We start from the raw sequence: 24,909 nt of genomic DNA, 5'->3' as shown, positions 1-24,909 counted from the left end.
AAAACAAGAGGGTGTTAAAATGACATTGTGTAAAGCAGTTTGAGACATTGACATGTTAAACAACTCTATGATTGCAAGTATTTTTACCTTGCAAGTAGCAAGCTAGTTTTGCACAGGAATAACAGAAGTTTGTTGTGGTTGACCTCCTGCTATAAAAGTTCTAACTCATTTTTAATGGCAATGCTGAAAGTATTGATTAATCGTTCCCCTTTGTTTGCACTTGGCGTTGTCTGGTTTAGGGGTCCAAGAGACACGCTGGGAGGTAAACCAAGTTTTCACTGATATTCACCTAAGCTAGAGACTCCCATTGTAGTAACCCACAAATATTTCACTCCAGTACATTAGTGTCTGGATTCTCTCACATTCTGTGCATTCAGGGTCATTTGTTTGGGCCGTTATTAAGTAAAGGCTGACGTACATCAATACCATTCATTTTAATTCCATCACCTGTGTGGGAAACTGTAACCTCATAGCCTGGCATATGTCTCACTCCACCATTACCAACTAGCCAGGGGCCAACCCTGGGTCCAATGAGGAATGTAGAAGAGCATGCCAGGACCAGCACCAGGCATACCTAAAAATGAGGTGCCAACCTGGTGAAGCTACAACACAGGACTACATGCATGCTAAACAGCGGAAGCAACATGCTATGGACAGAGCTAAGCGATCCCACAACCAACGAATCAGACCAAACCTCTGCAGTCCTGCCCACATCCAGTCGTGAATGTTGGTGGACAATTAAACAACTAACGGGAGGAGGAGGCTCTGTGAACATTCCCATCCTCAATGATTGCAGAGTTCAGTACATGAGTGCAAAAGACAAGGCTGAAGCATTTGCAGCTATCTTCAGCCAAAAGTGCCAAGTGGATGGTCTATCTTGGCCTCCTCCCAAGATCCCCACCATCACAGAAGCCAGTCTTCAGTCAATTCGATTCACTACACGTGATATCGAGAAATGGCTGAGTGCACTGGATACAGCAAAGGATATGGGCCCCGACAATATCTCGGCTGTCGTGCTGAAGGCTTGTGCTCCAGAACTAGCCACGCCTCTAGCCAAACTGTTCCAGTACTGCTACAGCACTGGCATCTATCCAACAATGTGGAAAATTGCCCAGGTATGTCCTGTTCACAAAAAGTAGGACAAAGTTCAAGAAGGCAGCTCACCACCACCTTCTCAAGGGCAATTAGGGATGGGCAATAAATGCTGGCCTTGCCAGTGATGCCCACATCCCATGAACGAATAACAAAAAAAAATCTAATCTGGCCAATCACTGCCCCATCAATCTACTCTCAATCACCAGCAAAGTGATGGAATGTTGGCTTTGCCAGCGACACCCACATCCCATGAATGAATTTAAAAAAAGCTTTCCCTATCATGAGTGTGAGGGAAAGGGTGCTGATGACTGGGAGTTGGATTCTCTGTACATTAGACTACATAAATTATAGCTAATTAAAAAATGCTTGTTCAGCCTGCTATCATTTTCTGTGCGTCACTATTTTTCTCTGAAATGTTACCCAAAGCAAATTCAGATTTGCAATGGTGGATATAATATATTGTACAGCAACATCAGCGTAATGAGAATCATATATGCAGTAAATATGAAAAATTCATCAACCAAAGCACTTTTAGGAAATAAACCCAAAACACCCTCATTTAAATTAATTAGTATCCTAAAATTAATTTGGCAACTAGCCTCAGCTGCTAATTTAGACTGGTTTGTTTTTTGTGTATCATATGAGTTCTACATTGAATCAAGTCTGAACGCGAGTTCTTGCAAAATAGAATAAAACTGACGTGTTAAGGGACATGCTTTGACAGTACAACTAGCTACCCAACAAAGAAATGAGCCTCGTAGAGATTTAGATAATCATCTTAGGACAGATAGAGATTTAGATAATCATCTTAGGACAGATAAAGGACTGCTGCCAATTTATGTAATGCATAATCATCTTTGAGAGATTCAGCTGTTACTGTGTCACAAGAAATTGCTAGAAAACCGTTGCTCATTATCCACGATGTATATGTTTTTTCATTGAGAGCACAGAAGACTAACAGAGAGTGGTGGTGCATCATTGTGCATGGAATGGTGAGATGGTAAGTCATGTCCATGATCACCTTCACAATGAGTTCCCCATCTCAATCATTCCACCATGGAGGCTGGGCCTACCCTAAGGAAGAGAGGGATAATCTGAGGAAAAGACACCTTGGGGCCATGCTGCTCTACATCGTAGAGATATACTTCTAGCATTAGTGGAAGATGGTGAACAGGTCATCGGATCATCTTCTTGGATTGATACAGTACATAGTATTGAAGGACTGGGGAAAGTGGAAAGGAGAAAAGCGGGAGTCTCTCCTTTCCACAAAAAAGTCAAACTTTCAGATCTGAGAGTTAAGGATAGAGTTGCAGTTTTAGTTAATTTAACCAAAGTTAAAGGTGTCTAGACAGAGTAGATCGAAAGAAGCTGTTCCCATTGGCGGAAGGGTCGAGAACCAGAGGAGACAGATTTAAGATAATTGGCAAAAGGCGACATGAGGAAAACTTTTTTACGCAGTAAGTGGTTATGATCTGGATTGCACTGCCTGAAAGGGTGGTGGAAGCGGATTCAATCATGACTTTAAGAAGGGAATTGGATAAGTACTTGGGAAAAAATTTGCAGGGCTACAGGGAAAGGGTGGGGATGTGGGACTAGCTGGATTCCTCATGCAGATAGCCGACATGGGCTCGACGGGCTGAATGGCCTGCTCCTGTGCTGTAACCAATGTAGGTGAAAGAATGATCCAGAATATGGTTCTGTTCAGTCGTTGAGCAAGGATGGTCATTTTGGAGATTTAAATAATGGAATATAGTCCAGTTAGTTGGGTTTTGCTAAAAACAGACTGATTGTAGAACTTTCATAATCAGTTGTCCTATCTCCCTTAGATGGTTTAATTATAGCAGTTGCCTGGACAGCCTCAACTTTATGACTGTGATGACCAAGAAAGTAGCTACCAGCAGTGCAGTGACTTCTAGATAGTGTGTGAAAGTGGTCAGTGTGATAGATGGCTAGTCTGGCCTTTTTGCTTTTCACCCTAACCCCATCCTTGCTGAGAAGTGCCTCCTCCATGACCTCTTCTCTACACCCTTGCTGATGGCATATATTAAAAAAAGAATTTGATAGGAGGAAATCATGGATATGAATCCTTATCCTATCTCTGTGTACCACAGAATGTTACACATCAACATGCTGTACTGCCGTTCCACCTTAAAGTAACTTTTGAAAACTTGGATTCTCTGCAATATGTTACAGTTAAATTTACTAATAGGTTATGTTAATTCAAAATAGAAAATTCCTCAATAACTAAGATGAGTGTTAGCTAGTTATTAGATGAAGAGGGGTGGGAGGAGGCTCGTGCGGAGCACGCTGGCATATAGATCAGTTGGGCTCAATGGCCTGTTTCTGCTCTGTAGTCTCTATGTAATTCTGTGTAATTGGTGCAGTTTTGTAAGTGCTTCCCATGTTCAACGTTTTCTCTCTCAACATGAATTTGATCAAGCAGTGCCTAAATGACAGCATTTCCTAGAGTTAAATGCAAGCATTTTAAGATTGCAGTCAGCAGTTGGATTTCCTTGGGGCTATAAACCTACGTACCTAAAACAAATAATTTTCCACTTAAATGACTCATTTTGCCAGTTGCTAGTACATCCTGTTTCATCATCATGGGTTTGGTGTGCAGTAAGGCTCTCGTTCAAGTGCTTCTCAGGTTTTCTTTGCTATCAGCATGCAGCAGTACAAAAAAGCTTTAGCTTGTTCGCAACCATGTTTCCAGTAAGAGACTTAATTCCCTAATGATGACAAATGTGTTTACAAAACAGTTGTGTTCGAATCAGTTTTGGCCAATGTAATTTGGATTTTTATTTTTAAATCGTGGATCATTTATAAAAATGCTGATAATCCAGTGGAAACGTAAAGTTAAGCAACTTTTTGATAAGCGTGAAGCACAGTTCACTAACTCTCAGTAAGTATCTTCTATTGACTTCTGTCGATCAGACTATGTAACATTTTTAAGTCATCTTTGTGACATAAATGAATGTGGAGGAAGGTTTCTTAATTCGTAAAAAATTGTTTTTTATTTTGAGAAACTTGCATGTCCAGTAGAAAAATACATCAATTGCAAATGGGTGTGTTTGGAACCAATTATAAAATTTAATGTAACAGTTGGGACTTGTGGGTAGAGATTAATGTTTTATTTCTGAGCTCCATTACATTTTTGAGTAGCTTATGCAAAATGTTCACTTCCTTCAGTTAAGGAAATGCTACCAATTTGCATTTATGCTCTTGATAACAGTGTTCCAATAATCAAGTTTGCCACTTCAGTGATCACATCGTCATCAATTATTTATCATTTACACCGAACCTACTGTTGTCAGGAGATGAGGAGTAAGGATAGATATTTCAGAAGGAAAAATCACACAGCAAATTTTTTTTAAAATTTCATTTAATAACTAAATGGAACTTTACATTTTCAAAGCTCTGTTAATTTTATAAAACATAACATCCAGTGTTTATGCAAAAGGTGTAAATAGGAATAATTTGATCTGATTTGAAATATTTAAACGCTTGGATATTGTACCCTTCAAATCTCTCCTTAGTTTCATCCCAGGTCACACCCCAGTAACCCAAAAATTATTATTCTTTTCTCCCTCAGGAGCTCTTTTACTGTACTCTTATACTCTCCATTGCACCAGCTCACCGCTCCAGGAACTGTCTATTGCTTTTCCCTTCCCCATCTCACGCCTTGCTCTATTTCTGACCGTGAAGATAGAGCAGGGTTTGTTTGTGTCTCCATGGTTGAGAGTTAGTGTACCTTTGTGAAGTGTGGCTGAGCTCGAGATGTTTCTCCCCTGAGATGCATTGTCCTGCTATTGGGCATTCATGCCATCTCGTATTACATTCAATTGTTAAAGGTTTCAGAGTGACAGCTGGTGCCTTCGAGCGCAGTAACACTTGACATTTAGGCTCACAACTCTCCTTATTAAGGAGCTCACGGTTTCAACGCTGCTGCCTGTAATGTACTATAATGTATCATTAACTTTGTCCATCATGTCAGAATTATTCTCTTGCCTTGAGTGAGGGAGCTATTGCTTATTTAATTATTTTATGAGGTAAGCAAAGAAGATTGATGGACTATGGTGAAATGTTAAAATTTGCAATGCATATGCAGAGCCACTTTGGCACCTTTACTGATCATTTCTGTGACAACAATCCAAAAGACCAGGCAAGCCTGATCAAAAATAAGCAGAGCCTTGAGCACTTTGTTAAGACAACTGACTGCTTTAACTAATTTTACAACTTAATTTTGAAATGGTCACCTGATTTAATATAAATTACAGCTTGACAAATCAGCAGTTGTATCATTCAGGAATATTTTAATGTGTGGCTGTAATGCTGATTCAGAAAATTCTGATCATGGCTGATTGCCAACTGCAACAGTCCACATAGCAGTGCAGGGAGGAGATTTGCACAAACCAAGAATCTGAGGTCTGGAAATACAGAAACCACTGCCGTAACATTTTCAGCAGGGAGTATGGTATTGAAGCTTATATTATTTGACATGTTAGTTGGATGGATAATTGTGATTTATTGTTTGCTAACATCATTGGATATCCCAATTGAGAAAAGCTTGCTTGCATTCGGTTGGACCATTATAGTGCTGAGTATGGAGTCTAAATTCCAATGACTTTCTTGCTCCATTGCTGCAATGGAAATGTTGTCCTTATTTTGTGCCAACTGTGGTTTGCAATTTAAGTGTTGCCATGTTGTTTGAAATTTTCAAAATACTTTTTATGGAATTGCTATTTAATAAATGAAGAAGAAAATATATGCAAATAGTAAGTAATTTTGTTAATAGTTTTCTCAAAATACATTTCATTCAATCTGGAGTAATTGGACTGATGAGGAAACAGCGTTACGATGTCAGTCTTTTTTTTAAATTGATTTTTAAATCAATCGTATTTAAATGCATTTTCCTGTATCATAAATATAAAATTTCACTAATATAATTGGCAAGATTATTTTGCAGTTGTAGTAACTGGGACGTTTTCATGTGCTGTAAGTTGCCTTGGAAAATGATTACTCAGAGGATTAAACAAAATCTACTCCCTTCTGTCGTCACGCAGCCTTTACACTGAACAACTAGTCACCGTCTGCATTTTATCTCACCCTACCTCGTCTTCGCCAACTTTTCCCCTCTCCTTTCCACGTTCAGCATCACCCTCCATATTGACTCCCCCACTCACAACCACTGCCACTCACTCAAACTTACTATCGCACAAGGCCTTCCCACCTCCACAGTCAAAATCACCAATGGGCACATCTTCATCTCTTGCACCATGCGCATTTGACAACCCCTGGCCCGGAGTGTCAAACTCATTTTATATGGTGGGCCTGTTCGGATATCCTGGCACTTGGCACGGGTCACATTCACCAAAAATTATTAAAATAGAAATAGAAAGAGATAAACCTTATTGGTACATCTGGATTTAGATTTTATTTACAGATACTGCTGCTCCCCAATAGCTGGCACCTCTTAGCTAGAACCATTGCAATAACATTTGGAGCAGATGACTGGGCTGAGGCTATCTTGAGTATCGAGTTGAGGTTTGTCTCACAAAGTTGAGAATATGGTTTAGACTTGTTGATATTCATGACTGAGAATACTTGTTCAAGCCTGTACATGGTCCCAAACATGGAAACAATTCTTGATGCAAAGGACTTCAGTTTGGGATAATTTGGTGCCAGCTATTTGTTGTAACACTTTCAATTGCGTGATGAGATCCAACCGTTCATGGATCAGAAAGGGAAAGATGTTACTGAATTGCAGGACAATGAATGGAAAACTTGTCCTTCAACTGAGTGTCACACTGCAGTTCAATAACTTCCATTTGGAGCTTGGTACATTATGCACATTGATATAAAATGGTGTGCTGAAAATTGCAACTTCTCCTTCATGGTTCCTGAAGTCAGAGAATCATTCTTGAAATTCCTTTCTCAGTTCAACAATTTTGCCCACGCCAGCACATTGAGTACCAACAGTGTCACTTGGTGATTTCAAGTGGGAAAATGTGCCAAGTTACTCAGGGAATGTTGCTTCTTCCACAGCTGAAGTTTAGTCTCAAAGGCATGAACGTTGTCATAGTATTCCGTCACTACTTGGTTGTGCCCCTGCATTCTTCTGTTGAGCGAGTTCAGGGGCTCTATAATATCCAACATGAAAGAAAGGGCTTGAAGCCATTCATTGACCTGCAATTCAGTAACATCTTTCCCTTTCTGATCCATGAACAGTTGGATCTCATCACGGAATTGAAAAAAGTGCTTCAATACAGCTTAGCCACCAAACCTGCAGTGTGATATGGCAGTCCATGGTGAATTTTACATTCTTCCAACAACCAGCTAAACTGCCGGTGGTTGAGAACTGTACCTTGATTAAAATTTACCACATCCATAACATGATTCATTTTCAAAGTTTTTCTACTTAGAGCTTCTTGATGTAAAATGCAGTGAAAACTACTGAACTGCTGGTTTGCGTTGATAATTTGCAATTTGCCACAACTCCTGCTCTCTTGTTGAATGTGCCCTATCTGTGGCCAGACTCTCAGCTGTTGTCCAGTCCACACCCAATTTGTCCAGAACTCCCACCAAGTTGTTGAAGAGGTCATTTTCTATTGTGATTCTCATCAGCACCAACTGTACAAACTTCTCTGTTCACATATTCTTATCAATTTCACATGAGCCATATCAGTTACATCAGTGCTGCCATCAATTGAAAAAGCAACAAAAGACTTCGCTTTTTCCGAAGTTGACTGTTCAAATTCTCAGCGAAATCGTTGATTCTCTCAGCCACTCTGTTTTTTGAGAGGCTGATATTTGTAAAAGCTTGCTGCTGATCTGGGTACACTATTTCAGCAGCTTTTAGCATGCAGTTCTTCAACAGTTCTCCCTCAGAAATGGTTTTGATGACACAGCTATTTCATGGGCAGTCACGAGCTATGACATGACAAGCACTGGTAAACATTGCTGCTTTTTCGACAACTGCGCTATTTCAGAAAATTTATCGTCACATAACTTTCCTGTGCACTTAACATATTTCTCACCCTGGTTTTTTCGTAGTGCCTTTGAATATTGTATTCTTTCGTCACAGCTACCTGTTGCTTACAAATAAAGCACTTTGGATTTCCATTCATGTCTGCAAAGAAATACGACATTCTCCATTTCTCTTGATCTACCTTTATCTTCTTAGGTAAAGATATATGGGCTACTTGTCATTACAGAACTTAAAAATCAGGCATCAATGTTACGAGACGTTGAAAAACTGGGTCATGGACAGTGGCGGATGCAACTTCCATCTCTTGGGAATAAGGACTATTAGATGCGGGGGTCGCATAAGTGCTCACCACCACCTTCTCAAGGGCAATTAGGGATAGGCAATAAATGCCGGCCTCGCCAGTGACTCCCACATCCCATGAACGAATTTTTTTTTAAAATTTGTTATAAAAACCCTTCCAGCAGGCTTGGTCAGGGGTGCCACCCCAACAAGCTAAATAAAGAAATGAAGACGCGCAGAAAGTCTGCGGTCTGGATGAAACTTGTCTGCGAGCCGTATGTTTGATACCCCTGCTCTAACTCCTAAGAACATAAGAAATCAGAGCAGGAGTAGGCCATATGGCCCCTCGAGCCTGCTCCGCCATTCAATAAGATCATGGCTGATCTTCGACCTCAACTCCGCTTTTCCGCCCGATCCCCATATCCCTTGATTCCCTTAGAGTCCAAAAATTGTTCGATCTCAATCTTGAACAATCTTGAATATACTCAATGACTGAGCATCCACAGCACTCGGGTGGAGAATTCCAAATATTCACGACCATCTGAGTGAAGAAATTCCTCCTGATCTTGGACCTAAATGTCCAACCCCTTATCCTGAGACAATATCCTCTAGTTCTAGACTCTCCAGCCAGGGGAAAAATCCTCTCAGCATCTACCCCGTCAAGCCCTCTTAGAATCTTATATGTTCATCATAGAATTATAGAAATTTATGGCACAGAAGGAGGCCATTCGGCCCATTCTGTTTTTGCCGGCCAAAAAAGAGCCATCTAGCCTAATCACACTTTCCAGCTCTTGGTCTGTAGCCTCGTAGGTTACGGCAGTTCATTCTTCTAAACTCCAGAGAGTATAGGCCATTCTACTCAATCTTTCCTCATAGGACAACCCTTTCATCCCAGGAATCAATCTAGTGAACCTTTGTTGCACCGCCTCTATGGCAAATATATACTTCTTAGGTAAGGAGACTAAACCTGTACACAGTGCTCCAGGTGTAGTCTCACCAAAGCCCTATACAACTGCAGCAAGACCTCTTGTACTCCAACCCCCTTGCAATAAAGGCCAGGGGCCTTTCCTTCTGGGGAAAAAAACACTACCCTTAACATCTTCATCACTGTACTCTCGAACTCCTCCTCCCCTGGCCTAGCTCCCCTGCATCAATAATAGTGCCTCTGTCCATCTGCTCATCAACTGCTATGCATCCACTTTGGATGCCCTCATCCCTGTCAAGTCCAGGGCGATTGAAGAGCTCATCTTTGATTGTTTCCAAAAGCAGGGTCATCTATTCAGCCACCTTGTTAGTTCTGTAACTGCCTTTAAAAGCTACCTAAAAAATCTACCTCTTCATAGCTCCTTCCCTTTATTTGCTTTGCCGTCCTAAATTACCTCAGTTCTGCTGTGTATCTGCCTCTTCCTCCCTCTCCCCAAACAGTGAGACTTTTTTTTTACATAACAAAAGCTGTTATAAACAGTGTTTCTTTTGTAAAGCAGTCTTGAGAAATTGTTTGCAAATAATGCTAGAATACCAAGTAATTCTTGGCTCAGTTGATAGCATTTTTGTCTCTGAGTCATAAGGTTGTAGGTTCAAGCTCCACACCAGAGTTTGAGCATGTAATGCAGACTGCCAATGAGAGAATGCTGCATTGTTTGCGGTGCCACCCTTCAGATCAGATGTTCGTCAGAGGCTTCACCTGTCTGTTCCAGTAGTTCAGGTTTAGATCCCATGACATCATTTGAAGACGCACAGGGAGTTTTCCTGGTATCCTGGCCAAAATTCATATGTGACTAACCACCAAAAAAGCAGATCAATTGATAATTGTAGTATTTTACTGTGTAGAAAATGGCTGCTATGTTTGCCGACATAACAATAGTCATTGCACTTAACAATAACAACTTGCATTTATATAACGCATTTAATTTAGAAAAACATCCCAAGGCACTTCAGAGGTGTATGAAAAAAGGACACATAGCCTAAAAAGGAAGATTTTAGGAGAAGTGACCAAAAGCTTGGTCAAAGCAGTCGATCTTATGGATGGTCTTAAGAGATGGTTAAAAAAGCATACGAGACCCTGGGCTTTATAAATTGAGGCATAGAGTGCAAAAGCAAGAAAGTTATGATGAACCTTTATAAAACACTGGTTCAGTCACAACTGGAGTATTGTGTCCAGTTCTGGGCACTGCACTTTAGGAAGGATGTGAAAGCCTTAGAGAGGGTACAGAAGACATTTACTAGAATGGTTCCTGGGATGAGGAACTTCAGTTACATGGATAGACTGGAGAAGCTGGGGTTGTTGTTCTTATAGCAGAGAAGGCTGAGAGAAGATTTGATAGAGGTGTTCAAAATCATGAAGGGTCTAGATGGATAGAAACTGTTCCCATTGGCGGAAGGGTCAAGAACCAGAAGACCTAGAATTAAGGTGACACAGCAAGTGACTAAGATCTGGAATGCACTGCCTGAGGGTTTGGTGGAGACACATTCAATCGTGGCTTTCAAAAGGGAATTGGATAAGTGCTTGAAGGGAAAAAATTTGCAGGGCTTCAGGGAAAGGGCAGGGGAATGGGACTAGCTGGATTGCTCTTGCAGAGAGCCGGCATGGACTCGACGGGCCGAATCGCCGCCTCCTATGCTGTAACCATTCTATGCGAAAGAGGTGGATTCATTATCTTTGAAGCACATTGAGACATTTGAGAATCTTTTTCTTGGTTTCTTGCCTTCTAACAAAAAAGAATTTAAGACTACTTGAGATATTAAATCAGCTTACTACTACAACAACTTGTATTTATTTAACAATCTTAGCATTGCATGTCTCTTACAGATCAGATAAATGAAAAATGGGCACCGCGGAAAGTTGAAGAATTGATGTAAGGGGCAGAAAGTAGTTGAAAAGAGAGGTTTTTAGTAGCCTTTTGAAAGTAAGGATGGAGGAAGCCAGGCAAAGGGATTGTGGGAGGGAGTTCCAGAGGATAGGGGCTAGATGACTGAAGAGTGGTGCAGCAAAGAGAAGAGGGAATGAAGATTCGACCAATGTCAGAGTGGCAAACGGTATGAACCAGAGGCAGAGGGGGCCTGGGAGCAGTCGGGATGAGTCTGTAAGTACTTACGGCAGGCTCGCCTGTGACAAGTAAACATCGCCATGCCAGTCTATGGCACAAGTAGTAGCCAACGGTGGCACAAGGTAGTGGAATCTTGCATCTGATTGGCCTATGTTAAGTGCATACCGAGGGAGTGCTGCACTGCTGGAGGTGCCGACTTTTGGATGAGATGTTAAACCGAGGCCCCATCTTCCATCTTAGGTGGATGTATAAGATCCCTTAGCACTATTAAAAGAAGAGCAGGGTTGTGTTGATGTATTAGCCAACATTTATCCCTCAACCAACACCTGAAGCTGATAATCTGGTCATTTATTCAGTGCTATGCACATATTGAAGTGATACATTATGGTAGGAAGAATGAGGAGAGATAATATAAACTAAATGGTACAATTTGAAAGGGGGTGCAGGAACAGAGAGACCTGGGAGTACACATACACAAATCTTTGAAGGTGGCAGGACAAGTTGAGAAGGCTGTTAAAAAAGCATATGGGATCCTGGGCTTTAGTAATAGAGGCATAGAGTAGAAAAGCAGGGAAGTTATGCTAACCCTTTATAAAACACTAATTAAGCCTCAGCTGGAGTATTGTGTTCAATTCTGGGCATCACACTTTCGGAAGGATGTCAAGGCTCTAGAGTGGGTGCAGAAGAGATTTACTAGAATGGTGCCGGGGATGAGGGACTTCAGTTATGTGGAGAGACTGGAGAAGCTGGGGTTGTTCTCCTTAGAACAGAGAAGGTTATGGGGAGATTTGATGGAGGTGTTCAAAATCATGAACGGTTTTGATAGAGTAAATAAGGAGAAACTGTTTCCAGTGGCAGAAGGATCGGTAATCAGAGGACACAGATTTGAGATGATCGGAAAAAGAGCCAGAGGCGACATGAGGAAACATTTTTTTATGCAACGGGTTGTAATGATCTGGAATGCATGGCCTGAAAGGGTAGTGGAAGCAGATTCAACAGTAACTTTGAAAAGGGATTTAGATAAATACTTGAAGGGAAAAAATTTACAGGGCTTTGGGGAAAGAGCGGGGGAATGGGATTAATTGGATGTCGTTTTCGAAGAGTCGGCACAGGCATGATGGGCTGAATGGCCTCCTCCTGTGCCGTACCTACTACAATATTATGATTGGCTGCCATGTTTCTTATATTATAACAGTGACGAAACTTAAGTGCTTCATTGATTGTAAAGCAATTTGGGACGTCCTGAGGTCGTGAAAGGTGCTATATAAATGTTTTTCCTTTCCTGTTGGCCTGTGGACTAGATAATGAGTACACTGGGTTAGATTGATGCCCTTGATTGCTTTTGGGTTCAGGGAGAAATTTCAGCATTTTACAGTTACAGTTTTATTTATGTATCTGGTCTCCTTAACACTTCAGACAGCACATTCAAAGTGTTAAAAAAGAGAATGTAAACTAGTAATTTCCAGCTGAATTTTGTGACCTCAATAACCTAGCTTCTCTCACAAGGCAAGAGCTGAGGATTTACAGGCAGCCACCAATCTGCAAAGAAAATTCCATCAAAAAACTAGCCTCTAATTGAACTCAGAGTTGTCTATTTAAACCACTCCCCAAAAGAGAGTACCTGAGCATTGACCCTAAAGCAACAGACCTTATTGAGCACAGAGCAGCTAAATATCAAAACTGTGTGTCGGGGACAAATAAGTTGGAGGGGTCTGTTAAAGTGCAGCTTCTAATTGGCTCATTGGAAGGCCTGAGCTCAGTGAGACAAATGGCTCTCTCCATTTCACGCTTACCTATGTTCTTATGACCTGAGAAATATTTTATCTTCCACTTAAGTGAGGCCTCCAAAGCTTGACCTGAAAGTGAGAATGAGGCACAGTATAAAATTGATGTTTTGCGATGTGTTAAGCTTTCTTTAATCATTGGTTGTGTAACCAAAAGTACTACATTATAGTTTTTAATTGTACATGTGGCAAAGAACTGCATAGCTTTCTCATGAATTATTTAGTTAGTCTTACTTGTGGAATGAAAATTGCATTGACTGTGAGCATTAACTGCAGCAGCATGAATATATATGTGTCTGTGAAAATAAAACTGTAAAGAGCTCCCCTGATGACTCAGCGGGTAAATGAGACACATGCTGTGATCTTGAGCCATACAGATGAGGAAGGTTCTCAGATGTGATTCTGGATCAATGCTAAGTTGGCTGACAATTGTAAACAATTTTACAACACCAAGTTATAGTCCAGCAATTTTATTTTAAATTCATCAAGCTTTCGGAGATTTTCTCCTTCCTCAGGCAAATGTTTCAAGAGATCTTGAAACATTTGCCTGAGGAAGGAGAAAATCTCCGAAAGCTTGTGAATTTAAAATAAAATTGCTGGACTATAACTTGGTGTTGTAAAATTGTTTACAATTGTCAACCCCAGTCCATCACCGGCATCTCCACATCATAAGTTGGCTGAGATAGTGGTCAAAGCACGATAGTTGACCTCACTGTTTTTGTGCTGAAAGAGGAGGGAAAAGATCAGCTACTGTTCTTGCTACTGATTGTTAGCCAGTGACTGCTGCTGGAAAATGTTTGTGCAAATGTCACATGTTCAAACTTGGCTGTGATGCCCCCATTGCAGAACAGCCTGCAGCTGGCCGTTGTCTAGGCTTGCACATCAGTAAAATGATTCAGGTGAGGTAGCAGAGGGTGCCAGTGCCTGTGGAACCATGTGAGTCAGTAACTTGAGACAAGGGGAGAACATTAGATGGGAAAATGAATAATATTCCAGATTGCAGTTCATGAGATTCTCAGTTGTAGTAATGAAATTCAAAGAATTTTATCTTTAGTGGGAAGTATAATCTCCTCAGAAAGAAGATGGATTTTGGAAAAAAAACACAAGATCATGGTAATTCTACCAGATACCTTAGATTAAAAAGCCTTGAAATTTTTCACTTTCTTCATGGGCAAAAATAAACTTGTGTTGCATTTCATGCTACAAACGAATATTGCCACGAACCAACTTGTTAAATATTAAATGCTTCATTTGCTGTACCACATCTTCATGCTGTGTCACAATGCAGGGCACATAGCTTGACTTAATGTGGCACTCAGATAGACCTCCATTGCTGCACAGAAGAGTTACTGCCACTTCATTTAAGAAAAATGTTGCTGAATTCACTCCCCCTACTCCATTATTTTAGTTGAGATCAGCGAAAGTCAAAGTTTTAGTGAAACTTTGATGTATGGTTGAACTAATTTCGCAGTTGATACATGGGTGTTTCTGCCTTTTTTTGAATGACAAAGTCACTGTTTTTGTGAGCAGATACATGTTTTGATCAGTAAGTTCCTATGTAACTGCAGCAAAGTTTCCAAGGTGTTGTATTTACTGCAGTTGTGAGTTGTTTTTGTGCTAAGAAGAGTTAGTCATTTTAGAATGAACTGGAGGGCTCTGATAGGAATTGGAAATTGTTATGGAAGTCTTTGAATTTAGGAAAAGTCCATTTGTAACCCAAGTCGTCTTGTGAGATCTGGTAGTATTCCATTTATATTTGTTTCACGCTTATTCTGGTTTCACTTTGGATAATTTGTGCTGTAGAAGAAATACCCTAGAATTGCCTTAATTGTGTCCTCAAGAATGGAGTCAGTAGTCAGATTGAATGCTGGGAACAGAAAGGGCTAATTAAACTATGAAGGCTTCTAAAACAAAACATTCCTTACCAGGCATAGAAGACAAGCCATTGAGACTACAGGCCCAGAGACAGCTCGATAAGGGTACATAAAAAAGTCCTGCCTAAGTTGGACCTGTACTACAACCTTTGTGAGCAAAGGCCTGAGAAGCTAGAAAGTGAACGAGCACCTTGGCAAGTCCAGGTGCCTGTGCTTCATTGATTGGGAGGTCATCAGGGATATCAACATGGCTGCATGAGTTGGTTGTCACCAAAAGGACTGAACTCTTCTAACACGTGTCACTCAGGTTGGTCAATAGAATGGAGGCGGTTTCTTTGTAAATGATGGCGATATAAGATGGTGCTTTTGACACTGAAGTCCCTCATCTTAGTTCGTAGTTTCGTTCTAGCTCTTTTAGTAATTCTTTTAGCGGTTTTTGTAATATGCATAGAAGAGTGTCTCTATAAAATCAGAAAGTGCATCTGTGACAGAAAGAGAAAGAGTTTTCAGAAGTTAAGATTGTACAGCTATACTAGCCAGAATCAGGCAGATATAAGTGTGAAGGTGAATTTACCCTGGAGCAGAGGTTCCTACAGACAGAGGTTTATCACTCTGACAACTCAGAAGGCTAATCCCATCCTTCCAGAGGAAGCCAAGACAACCAGTTCATCTATGCTAGCTCATAAGGACATGGTCATATAAGCTCTGGAAACATTGATAACTAAAACCATATAGAAGTTCATCTACCCAATAGAGTGCTATCTAATGCTAAATTAATCTCACCAATTTATATGCACCTCAGACACTGATCGCAACTGTAAATTTATAATTAGCAAGCAGTTAATGCTGAATTACTATGACATAACAAAACTGCCTTTGTAATCAGTTATTTTGTCAATTAAACCTATCTACTAATTATCTGCATACTCGATGTTTGAGTTGAAGTGCAACTCACTATAATTCTGAGGTTGATAAACAGTTTAGTTCATGACTTTGTTGTCTCACTTTGAAAATTGGCACGAAAGGGTTAATTCATTCACTCAGTCATTTGTGCGGATTCTGATGGGAGGTTAGTAGTGTAAATACTATTCTAATCCAAACTGGTTCCTTGATGAGGATTTATGAAGAAGGAGTTAAGAATTCATCTTGTGCCCTTGATGAATACCATGTTAGGGTTTTAAACAGTGTTCTTGCAGTGCTGCCAACCCAATCATACAAGGCATGCACAGCATGGATTATGTTCCACTTGTACTCAGTAAATTGCTTTGATTCATTGTTGCAGCTTTACTGAACCATCAATGCAACCATGCCTCAAGGCTCTGCACACCCTGTTGTATTAAAGTCAGTGACTACATTGGATGTACAATGTCTTGAGTGATGGTTGTATTACCACTGGCGCATCCATTAAAAGCGAAATTTTAGATGCTTTTACTTTTGGCACCACCGTGGTTTGGATCGTGAAACAGTTTTGTTTTGTGTGTGTCTCACTCTCACGCATGCAAACACATACACATTTAAATCATTAAATTAGTTCTTGGATATTGTTATAGCCATTTTTGCATTATATGAGTGCAGCCATAGGTACCTGTTTCTCCTTTCAGTGGCTGTGGCCTGTAGTGTGAAGGAGCCTATGGGATGGTAAGCCCATGAAAATGTGGGTCTACAAATGCTCTGTCAAATTAAAGCAGCCATGTTTTTCACTCTGGGTCTCCAATTTACAGAATTTAACAGGCCTACAGAGACCAGCTCTCGACTCGCAGTGTAAAAATGCGAGAGTGGTCCATGGAGGCTGCTATCCTAATATAAGATTCTGAAACAAGCACCAAAACGGAAGCGCCTTAGATGGCATAGAAGACCAGCTAACACATTGAATACAGGATGCAATCCGAACCGTGAACACTGTTGATATTTATGCAATATCATTATGAAAATGCTTTGAGATTAAGTTGGCACATTCATTCTGTACAGTTTTTTTGAAGGTCCATTTGAAGCCAACAAACTCGGTGCTGCAACAAGTCATTGTTGACATGTGACTGATTACAGGGAAATTCCTTTTAAATTCTTAGTTTGGTTAACACAGTAAGGTAATAGAGAATTCTTGGAAACTTTTGTGATTCTGAGCTGGTTCTGATATACGCTAGATGCCACAATGTAGATTAGACTAGAATGTGCAATGTGCCATTTTGCAAATTATTAGTTAATGACTTCCATATTGTAATCTAATCTAATAATTACTACTTAAGAAGGCATGGAAGGAGAAAAGGCTATTTGGTGTATCAAGCGTAAAGACCCTGTACAGTCCACACTATCATGATGTTAGCCCAAAGTAATGCAGGTCATGCAAGTAACTGTTGCCTCTTAACAGCTGCTTTATCCTGTGAATAATTCCAGAGTGAAAGAGTCGAAAGTTCAAAAGTTGCTACTCCCACACTAATTGTTTAAATGGATAGACAGCATCACAATACTGTTGTGCTAACACAGTAGCAGTATCACAAAATAAATTCAACCCATGGTCTGCCTTTGTGTTCACTCGGTGCTTTTCTTTGCGCTTAATTGGTAGGTGGGTCCATTGTTATGAAATAGATCATTTAATCTTTGTGATTTAAGCACGGGGATCTTTTTATTTGTTTACAAACCTGGTCATCTCAATCCATTACAAAAGGTTCAGTAGCACTGAATACTAGCTCCCAGCAAAATTTCAGCTGATGTTTAATTTAGTGGTGAATTTCTGTTCCACTTTCAAAATGAGAATTACTTTCCAAAGGTTTGATAGGTTAGGGTTTCAGTTTTGGTTTGTGGTTGTACTGTTGGTATGAAAAAATTTGAATTCGTCGAATTTAGAACTGGATGAAACAAACCCCCTAAATGCAAATGATTGCTGGTTATTTCATCAGCAACCAAAGATGTCCTCTGTCCTATTTGGACAACTGATAAACAATTTTTTGAGCTGGAGCTCTTCCAAGTGTAAAACTGCAGCTGTCTAAAATGGAAGTGATTTGTGTTGCCTGCACAGTGTAGTAACTGATAAATTGGGCCAGTGGGCTGATGAATGGCAGATGGAGTTTAATTTAGATAAATGTGAGGTGATGCATTTTGGTAGATCAAATCAGGCCAGAACCTACTCCATTAATGGTAGGGCGTTGGGGAGAGTTATAGAACAGAGAGATCTATGAGTACAGGTTCATAGCTCCTTGAAAGTGGAGTCACAGGTGGATAGGGTGGTGAAGAAGGCATTCAGCATGCTTGGTTTCATTGGTCAGAACATTGAATACAGGAGTTGGGATGTCTTGTTGAAGTTGTACAAGACATTAGTAAGGCCACACTTGGAATACTGTGTACAGTTCTGGTCACCCTATTATAGAAAGGATATTATTAAACTAGAAAGAGTGCAGAAAAGATTTACTAGGATGCTACCGGGACTTGATGGTTCAACTTATAGGGAGAGGTTGGATAGACTGAGACTTTTTTCCCTGGAGAGTAGGAGGTTTAGGGGTGATCTTATAGAAGTCTATAAAATAATGAGAGGCATAGATAAGGTAGATAGTCATCTTTTCCCAAAGGTAGGGGAGTCTATAACGAGGGGACATAGATTTAAGGTGAGAGGGGAGAGATACAAAAGGGTCCAGAGGGGCAATTTTTTCACTCAAAGGGTGGTGAGTGTCTGGAACGAGCTGCCAGAGGCAGTAGTAGAGGCGGGTACAATTTTGTCTTTTAAAAAGCATTTGGACAGCAGGTGACACCTCTCTGTCTGAACACGGTGATTGCCTTGGCAACGGGCAGTTGCAGGGGCAGTCTGTAAACACCATGTATTGTTCTATATGTATAAATGCGTAGGCTTCAAGGAGCTCCTGAACATTTACCTGACGAAGGAGGAAGCCTCCGAAAGCTTGTGAATTTAAAATAAAATTGCTGGACTATAACTTGGTGTTGTAAAATTGTTTACAATGGGTAATATGGGTATAGAGGGATATGGGCCAAGTGCAGGCAATTGGGACTAGCTTGGTGGTATAAACTGGGCGACATGGACATGTTGGGCCGAAGGGCCTGTTTCCATGTTGTAAACTTCTATGATTCTATGATATATTTCACCATGGGACATATTATGTATTTTAGACACATTAAATTTTGTGCAGCCTAATAAATGTTTACATCAGGCTATAATTCTGCTCTTGTTACGTTGTCTTTTCCCAGCATTGGGAGCAGTCATTGCTGATTATGTATGTAATTCCAATGATGACTGCAGAATAATTACTGAACTATAGTACATTATATGAAAATCCTTTTTTTTTAAAGAAGTAATTTGCACCATTGCTAAATAATAAAAACGTCCTCATAATCTCTCTTGATTTATTTGAAAGTAGAAATTACTAAAGGGAGGAACTGGACCTCGTTGCGCCCGTTTCTCGGGAATGGCATTTTGGCTCAGACGGTATTTGAACACCCCCTGGCGGCTGCCTTAAACAGGCGTTAAGCCCCTTGCATGTGCTAATCAGGGGCTTAATGCATGTTTAAGGACCCCTCCTGGAAATTAGTCTGCACTAGGCAGAGCAAACGCCAGGCGTGTTCCGTTCAGGTTTTTGGCTTCTTCAGTGGCCTAACCACCTTAAAGGGACTGCTGGAGGCTGCCACCAAACTAAGTTTTAACTTTTTAACTTAACGTGATGTGGAACCAGGAGGAGCACAATTGTCCCTCCCAGCTCCACAGCACTACTTGCGGGCCGCTGCCAGCCCACACTCACCCCCTCCCCTTCGTATCCCCCGCCCCTCACAGGACCTACCTGAGGTCTGCTAACTGCGACACAGCCAACTCAAATTGGCCCTCCCTGAACCAGTGAGCTGCCTCTGGAAGCCCAATTGGTGTCCACAGCTCGCCTTAAATATGCTGATGAGGTCCGAGGCCCAATTTCGGACAGCCTCAAGTCTCCGGCTTCTGGTGCACGCTCTTAGTGCATCACCCAATAATGCCCGAAATTGAGCCTAAACCAATTAACTGGCCCAGTCGTCCGTACTGTAAAAAGTGCTAGTCACAGACTGTTGGATTATTTATGGGTTGCTTAGGGCACATTCATGCCCTCATTTAGTGGTCTTTCTCTCCTCTTTCTTGCTTCCTATAAATAAATATTATTTTCTTATTTTCAGTACAATATTGGAAGAAGAGAAAGTGCAGCAGGAAGAACGAATGAGAATGGAGCAGAGACGACAAATCACAGTTTCCTGGGATTCAGGAGGATCAGATGAAGCGCCTCCAAAGGTACAGTGGGCATTCAACCCATCTAGTAATCTGCACTGCTTAAAAACATCTAATTGTCATAAAATACATACATTATGTGTGTTTTTGATAATTGAACTGTTAGAGTGGAAGATTGCATGAAAGTGTTCTTCCATTGCTTATTCAATTCCCAGCTTGACGTACTGCATCATTTCTAGTCAGATAGTCTTCTCTTAATGTTTTATATGCAAGTCTTAAATAAATTAAAGGTTTATTACAAATGTAAATGAATATTTGTTACTGTTGACATAGATCTGACTTAAATAATATGGAATAGTTGCGGCTATCTTTTCTTTTTGCACTAATGGAAGAATGCCCCAGGTTGCAGTATTTGTTTTCAGATTTGACTATCAGTGGGTGGGAAATTTAAAATGACTCATCTCCAAAATTTCAGATTATATTTGGGTAGGTTTGAATTTATGAAATAGAATGGTATGCCTATTTACACACCATTTTTAGTATCACAACGACATTGAAGATGGTATGTGAATGCACCCTTTTCTAACAGCATCTAGTCTGAGATGAATATAAAGTACAGACTTGAGTGGGTTCTTGTGAACTTCTATTAAAGTACTGCCATCAATGTGCATGCGCAAGCTATTTAATTGTTAATACAAATGTTTTGCTGTTTAAATTACTTTTTAATTTACTGCTAAAGACAATGTTTTGATTTTCCACACTTTTTGCATTCATAGTCATATTACATATTAAATGTTGACGATGGATCAGTTTAAATATATATATCTGCCTTACATTTTAAGCCTGGCACAAAGTTGAGAAAACATTCCTTTAGATCACAAATTATGCTTTCTGGTGGGCAACGTGCTGTACATAGATTAGTTTTGAATTGTGCAGTGTCTTGTTACCAAGGCCATGAGCTATCTGCCAAAGAGAGAGAGTCCAACAAGAGAGAGTCTAACCACCACCCCTTGACATTCAACGGCATTACCATCGCCAAATCCCCCACCATCAACATCCTGGGGGTCACCATTGACCAGAAACTTAACTGGACCAGCCACATAAAAACTGTGGCTACAAAAGCAGGTCAGGGTAATCTGCGGGGAGTGACTCACCTCCTGACTCCCCACAGCCTTTCCACCATCTACAAGGCACAAGTCAGGAGTGTGATGGAATACTCTCCACTTGCCTGGATGGGTGCAGCTCCAACAACACTCGAGAAGCTCGACACTATCCAGGACAAAACAGCCCACTTGATTGGCACCCCATCCACCACCTTAAACATTCACTCCCTCCACCACTGGCGCACAGTGGCTGCAGTGTGTACCATCTACAAGATGCACTGCAGCATCTCGCCAAGGCTTCTTCGACAGCACCCCCCAAAACCGCAACCTCCACCACCTAGAAGGACAAAGGAACACCACCGCCATCACGTTCCCCTCCAACTCACACGTCATCCTGACCTGGAAATATATCGCCATTCCTTCACCTTCGCTGGGTCAAGATCCTGGAACTCCCTACCTAACAGCACTGTGGGAAAACCTTCACCACATGGACTGCAGCGGTTCAAGAAGACGGCTCACCACCACCTTCTCAAGGGCAATTAGGGATGGGCAATAAATACTGGCCTTGCCAGCCCACATCCCATGAATGAATAAAAAAAAACAATTCAAACCAAGTAAGATAGATATTACTTTTTATATACTACGATTTTGATATGCTACCACAATGACAGTACGTAGTCTTTGAAATTAATTTACATTGTCTAATTGCAAAAAAAAAGCATTTATTTGGAAAAAGTAAATCAAAACTGACCAGTATGTGGAGGTACAAAGTAAGTTCAGAGTATATGGTCAAACATCTCTCTTTATCAACAATATTTCTTGATTCTATTGATCTTTTTATTCGGCAAAGCTAATTTAATTTAATATGACTCTTATACCATGAAATAACTTGCCTTTCAGTGGGCTGGATATCCCGAATTGCCATACTTTTTCTGCATTTGTTATAGTCTGTACTGAAAATCTTATTGATATTTTATTAAATGAAGGAAGGTGACCCTTTAAGTCCATTCTCTTCTAGAAATATCTAACGTTTATGATAAATTTTATTTGTAGAACATGCAGTCTCAAATTGAGTATACTGTCTCTGCTTTTCATGTAGCATGTCTAAGATTTTGGTTCGCGTGTTCATTGGTCATCCATAATGATCATACTAGTCACACATTTTTGTTGCACTGATTCATGCTGCTTTTCTGCTTTAATCTGCTTTATGTGTCTGTCTGCAGCCAGCCCGTCGGCCACCTTTGCAACACAGTCTTAGCTTGGACAGTCTGTCTTTTCCTGAGTTCTCCCAGCGCAACACCAAGTTTTGTTTATGTCTAGAACAGCCATCAAAAGGTTATGAGCATCCATTCACTGCGTCTGCTTCTGACAGGCTTCTTCCTATGCTGCCTCGGCGCAGGCCTTCTCTGCCCCCTTCGGCCTATCGACAGAGTGCTCGTCTGCTTCCCCTTTATTTTGACAGGCTGAACATAAATCTGCAGCGACAACTGATGTCTGGAGAATGGAGAAGAGACCAGGGAGAAGCAATGGTTAGGATTCACTGTGCAAAGGGAGAAAACACCAACACAGACATTGTCAGATAGCTAACGACGGACATAAGTGAACTAAATAGTGAAAGGCAGTGTTGGTAATTGATGACGCATTTTAAATTCTACATCTGGTGAACAGTCTGGGTAGGAGTAATGCACTTTTAAACAACAATCTTTTTCATTTCTATGACATATTTAATTAAAAAGTCACTGTTTTTGTTCATTTTTTTTCTCTTTAAGCCCAGATGACGAGGGTACATGAGAACAATTTTCCCTCCTCATTTTCTACAGAGAAGCACTTCACCTCTGTATGATATCTCCACAATGGTCAACTGAGGTCAGGAGCCCACTATGTGGGGAAATTAAAGATGCAAACTCATTTGCTACCACTCTGTGGCACAGTGCCATCAGGACATCCCTTCTTTCGCCATACATGGTGCTACATTCAAAATGTACTTCCAAGTTCTCTAAACAATAGACATATCATAAGCACATCTTTGGGAAGGACTGGATGGTGCAGTGTGTTAGACACTGGCCTTTCACCTCTGAAACCTGGATTCATATCCAGTCCATGTTGAAGGGATGTGTATCTCCTCTGTCTGTTAACTGTAAGTGCCCGATCTGAAATGGGTTTAGTAGTCTTGATCTTTTTCCTGGTGGGCATAGCCAGATCATAGCATATTTGGCACTAAATTGGCAAGTCACAGAATAGCTGGTGTGGGAAATGGTAAAATGTTGCACCGTTCTGCGGATGAGGCATATTGTTGCAGTAGATAAGAGAGAACTTCACTCTGCAGTTAATCATGGTACAGATAACCTGGGAGTGCTCAAAATGGATCACACTAATATCCTTCACCTTGAGTACTAAATTCACATAGCTCTTTAAATCGGTGTGAGGTTCCTTTGGAGAAAATTCATAAACTCTTCTTAGTACATACATGTTTCTCAGTTGTGATAATGCAGCAAAGTTTTTAACCAATTGACAAAAGTCTTTTCATTGGTTTCTTTTTTTACAAAGAAAACTTCTAAAAACTATGTAAATAATTACCAATTTCTTAGAGTAGCATCCATACAAATAATTATTTCTTCCTGGATGCCATGGATGAATTAAGTGTTCAGTCTAACCCAGCATGTCTGTTATAGTGCTCCCATTCACAGATAATCTGTTGTAGGATCTGTAACTTTCCCTTTCTTTTAATTGCTTGTCTTTTTGTGCATCCATATATCTTTCATCACTCCTTCCTACTTTCTCACCTATAAAACCAATGGCAGTAATTTTTCACTTGAATTGGTGTTTTCATATGTGCAACTTGATCATTTTTTTCCACCAGCACGTAAGCTGTTAATGTAATGTAAAATTGCCACGCCTAGATAGATGTATGGTGCATGTGTATAATGTACATGGTATAATGGAGTTTCTTTGCCTGTATATTATACAGACACTGACAGCAGTTTATGATTGTAGCAGCAAACTTTTTATCTGAGAGTTACAGAAATGAATGAGAACATGAAGGTTTGTGGCAAAAATTGTACACTGAAATCCACTTTTCTGAACTTCAATTAGTATTTGTTTTACACCCTTGAACTTTTAAAAATCATTTTGAAAAAGTGCATTCAACCTGTACTTTGTGTTATCAGTGAGCAATAGTGTCTGTCCCTTTGCCTCCTAAAGTCAATTGGTGGGGAGTGGTTCTGGTCTGTGCTGAATCAACTGATCTTGGCTAGGGAGATGATTGTGGCGTTGCAATTGACCTCAGCAGCTCTCGATCAAGGAGGGGGAGAAAATCAGCCTAGGCTCCTACTTTTGTTTGCTATCCAGTGATTCTAGGAAAGTATGCATTTATGGATGTCAGGTGAGGACAGGATGGGTTCTGCTATGATGTACTCCATTGTCAAGTAATCTGCCATCACACAACATGGCCTCAAACAAAAAAGGTGATTAGTTAACTTGGCTGAGGTACCAGAGGGCACCATTTTGTGTTTCAGTCCAAAGCTATAACACAAAATATCTCTGCACATCAT

The 24,909-nt window shown here is 40.5% G+C and overlaps 1 protein-coding gene across 8 annotated transcripts in view; it reads left to right on the top strand.

The window, feature by feature from the left end:
• Nucleotides 1-24,909, top strand: part of LOC137310916 (focal adhesion kinase 1) — a 585,674-nt gene that overhangs the window by 505,684 nt on the left and 55,081 nt on the right. For 7 of the 8 annotated variants that reach the window (XM_067978464.1, XM_067978455.1, XM_067978457.1 and 4 more), the window contains one exon: nucleotides 20,207-20,318. In XM_067978464.1, coding sequence (XP_067834565.1) covers nucleotides 20,207-20,318 — 112 coding nt within the window. Of the gene's footprint in view, nucleotides 1-3,976; nucleotides 3,998-20,206; nucleotides 20,319-24,909 lie in introns of those variants that run through there. The other variant, XM_067978466.1, reaches the window with a different exon arrangement.

Source organism: Heptranchias perlo, chromosome 3 (assembly GCF_035084215.1).
Source record: "Heptranchias perlo isolate sHepPer1 chromosome 3, sHepPer1.hap1, whole genome shotgun sequence".
NCBI lineage: Eukaryota > Metazoa > Chordata > Chondrichthyes > Hexanchiformes > Hexanchidae > Heptranchias > Heptranchias perlo.
The sequence above is the reverse complement of the archived record's forward strand: the minus strand, read 5'-3'. Positions and strand labels throughout refer to the sequence as shown.